We start from the raw sequence: 2,080 nt of genomic DNA on the forward strand, positions 1-2,080 counted from the left end.
ACACACACACACACACACACACACACACACGCGCGCGCGCGCGCGCGCGCGCGCACTCACGCACGCACACACATACTGATAAGAATGAAAATTAAAGATTTATTATTTAATTTTATATGAATTAATTAATTTTATATGAATTAAACTTACAAAATCTACAAATAATATCTTGAGTATTGCTAATATATGATATTATATTATAAATATATTTTTCTGAATTCGATTTACAGATATATTATAGCGATACACGAGTCTCTTTGTAACTTCATTAATTATATTACTTATTAAAAATGTATCAAGAAAAATTTTATTATATATGCGCATGGAATATAATTTTAATAACATTTAAATTGCATTGTTATATATCATATATAAGACTTACACAGTTAATAAGAAGATTAATTAAGTTAAGTACGACAAATTTAGGAAGAATAAAAAAGAGAAAAAAGAGGAAAGGAAGTAGAAAGAAAAGAAATAAAAGGAAAAAAATAGGGAAGAAGGAAAGAGAGAAAATATTTTTGAAAAATAAAACTACATTTTATAAAAATCAGAATATGATCAAGCTTTTGTTATTACATTATTGTTTCGGAACTTTTGATTCTTTGTAATCGTTTCTGCACGAATGCTCATTATCGTCAAAAGGAATGAGTAAATGAAATTTATAATCGTTCGTTTACAATTTAGAAACTTTCAAAGGTCTCACACACACACACACACACACACACACACACACACACACACACACACACACACACAAAATGCTTCAGTGTTACAGGGAAAAGCTTCCTGTTATTAAATGTGTTATACTAATATATAAAAAGACAATAAAATTGTACAAGATTTCTAGTAATGTTTTCTTTGCTATCGACAGACGAGTAGATTCTCAATAAAAAATCATTTGACACATTTTTAATTGAAAATAAATCAGAAATTGATTGAAAGGCAATCAGTTGATTCTAGTTCTAGAATATGGACATTCTAGGTCCAAGTGTTTCAGGTGTGATCATGAAATCATCCAGATTGAATGATTCTAATAACTGAGCCATGTACTTACAACGTACATCATGTGGACGGTCCAGGTGCGATCAACCGATTACATAAATGGGTCTATAAATAATTCTATTTAATCCTGGGATACACGTATGTCACATGGACAATTCCAGGTGCGATCAGGAAGACGAACAGATCGGACGATCTCAGTAGTCGGATCTTCGCGTCCGCGAGACCGATGTATACGACGCGAGTGGACGATGACGTATACCGTCCTGACACGTGCCTTCCTCTTGTGTGCGTTGCAGGTGTGGTGCTGTTCTCGTCGACAGTCTACTTCGCGGAGGCCGGCACGCAGGACAGCTTCTTCAAATCAATACCGGACGCGTTTTGGTGGGCGGTGGTCACAATGACGACCGTGGGCTACGGCGACATGAGGTACAGAGCCACCGGGGGCGTTAAACCCACTGAACCGGTGTTTTCTTCCTTGCATTGCAGGTGTGGTGCTATTCTCGTCGGCGGTATACTTCGCGGAGGCCGGCTCCGAGAATTCATACTTCAAGTCCATTCCGGACGCGTTCTGGTGGGCCGTTGTCACGATGACGACCGTGGGCTATGGTGACATGACGTATGATGTACTCACTTTCATTTAAGACTTTAGTTAATGCCCGCAAAAAAACGATGACCGTTTAGGTCATTGAGAGAAGGAGAGAGAGAAAGAGAGAGGAGAGAGAGAGAGAGAGAGAGAGAGAGAGAGAGAGAGAGAGAGAGAGAGAGAGATTGGGGCAGGAAATAGAATTGGAAGGGAGGAAGGGGAAAAAATAAGAGAGAAAAGACGAAAAAAAATTAAAAGGAGAAAAAAATTGGAAAAAGAAGGAGAGAGAAAAAAGAAAAAAAGAGATGAAGAAGGGAAAAAAGAGTGAGAGAATAAGAGAAAAAGCATATCAAAACGAGAAAGAGAAATTTAGGAAAAAGGAAAAAAAATGAGAAAAGGAGAAGGAAGAAGGAGATTAAAGAGAAAAAAACTTAAAGGGTTGGAGGGAGGGAAAGAGAGCGAGAGTGAGAGCGAGCGAGCGAGCGAGCGAACGAA

At 37.8% G+C, this 2,080-nt stretch overlaps 1 protein-coding gene across 6 annotated transcripts in view; it reads left to right on the plus strand.

Annotated features, from left to right (window-relative positions):
• Positions 1-2,080, plus strand: part of LOC108694211 (potassium voltage-gated channel protein Shaker) — a 52,154-nt gene that overhangs the window by 40,731 nt on the left and 9,343 nt on the right. For 3 of the 6 annotated variants that reach the window (XM_018203574.1, XM_018203575.1, XM_018203572.1), the window contains one exon: positions 1,489-1,618. In XM_018203574.1, coding sequence (XP_018059063.1) covers positions 1,489-1,618 — 130 coding nt within the window. Of the gene's footprint in view, positions 1-1,298; positions 1,801-2,080 lie in introns of those variants that run through there. The other 3 variants (XM_018203573.1, XM_018203576.1, XM_018203577.1) reach the window with 3 other exon arrangements.

Source organism: Atta colombica, unplaced genomic scaffold, assembly GCF_001594045.1.
Source record: "Atta colombica isolate Treedump-2 unplaced genomic scaffold, Acol1.0 scaffold119, whole genome shotgun sequence".
Classification (NCBI taxonomy): Eukaryota; Metazoa; Arthropoda; class Insecta; order Hymenoptera; family Formicidae; genus Atta; species Atta colombica.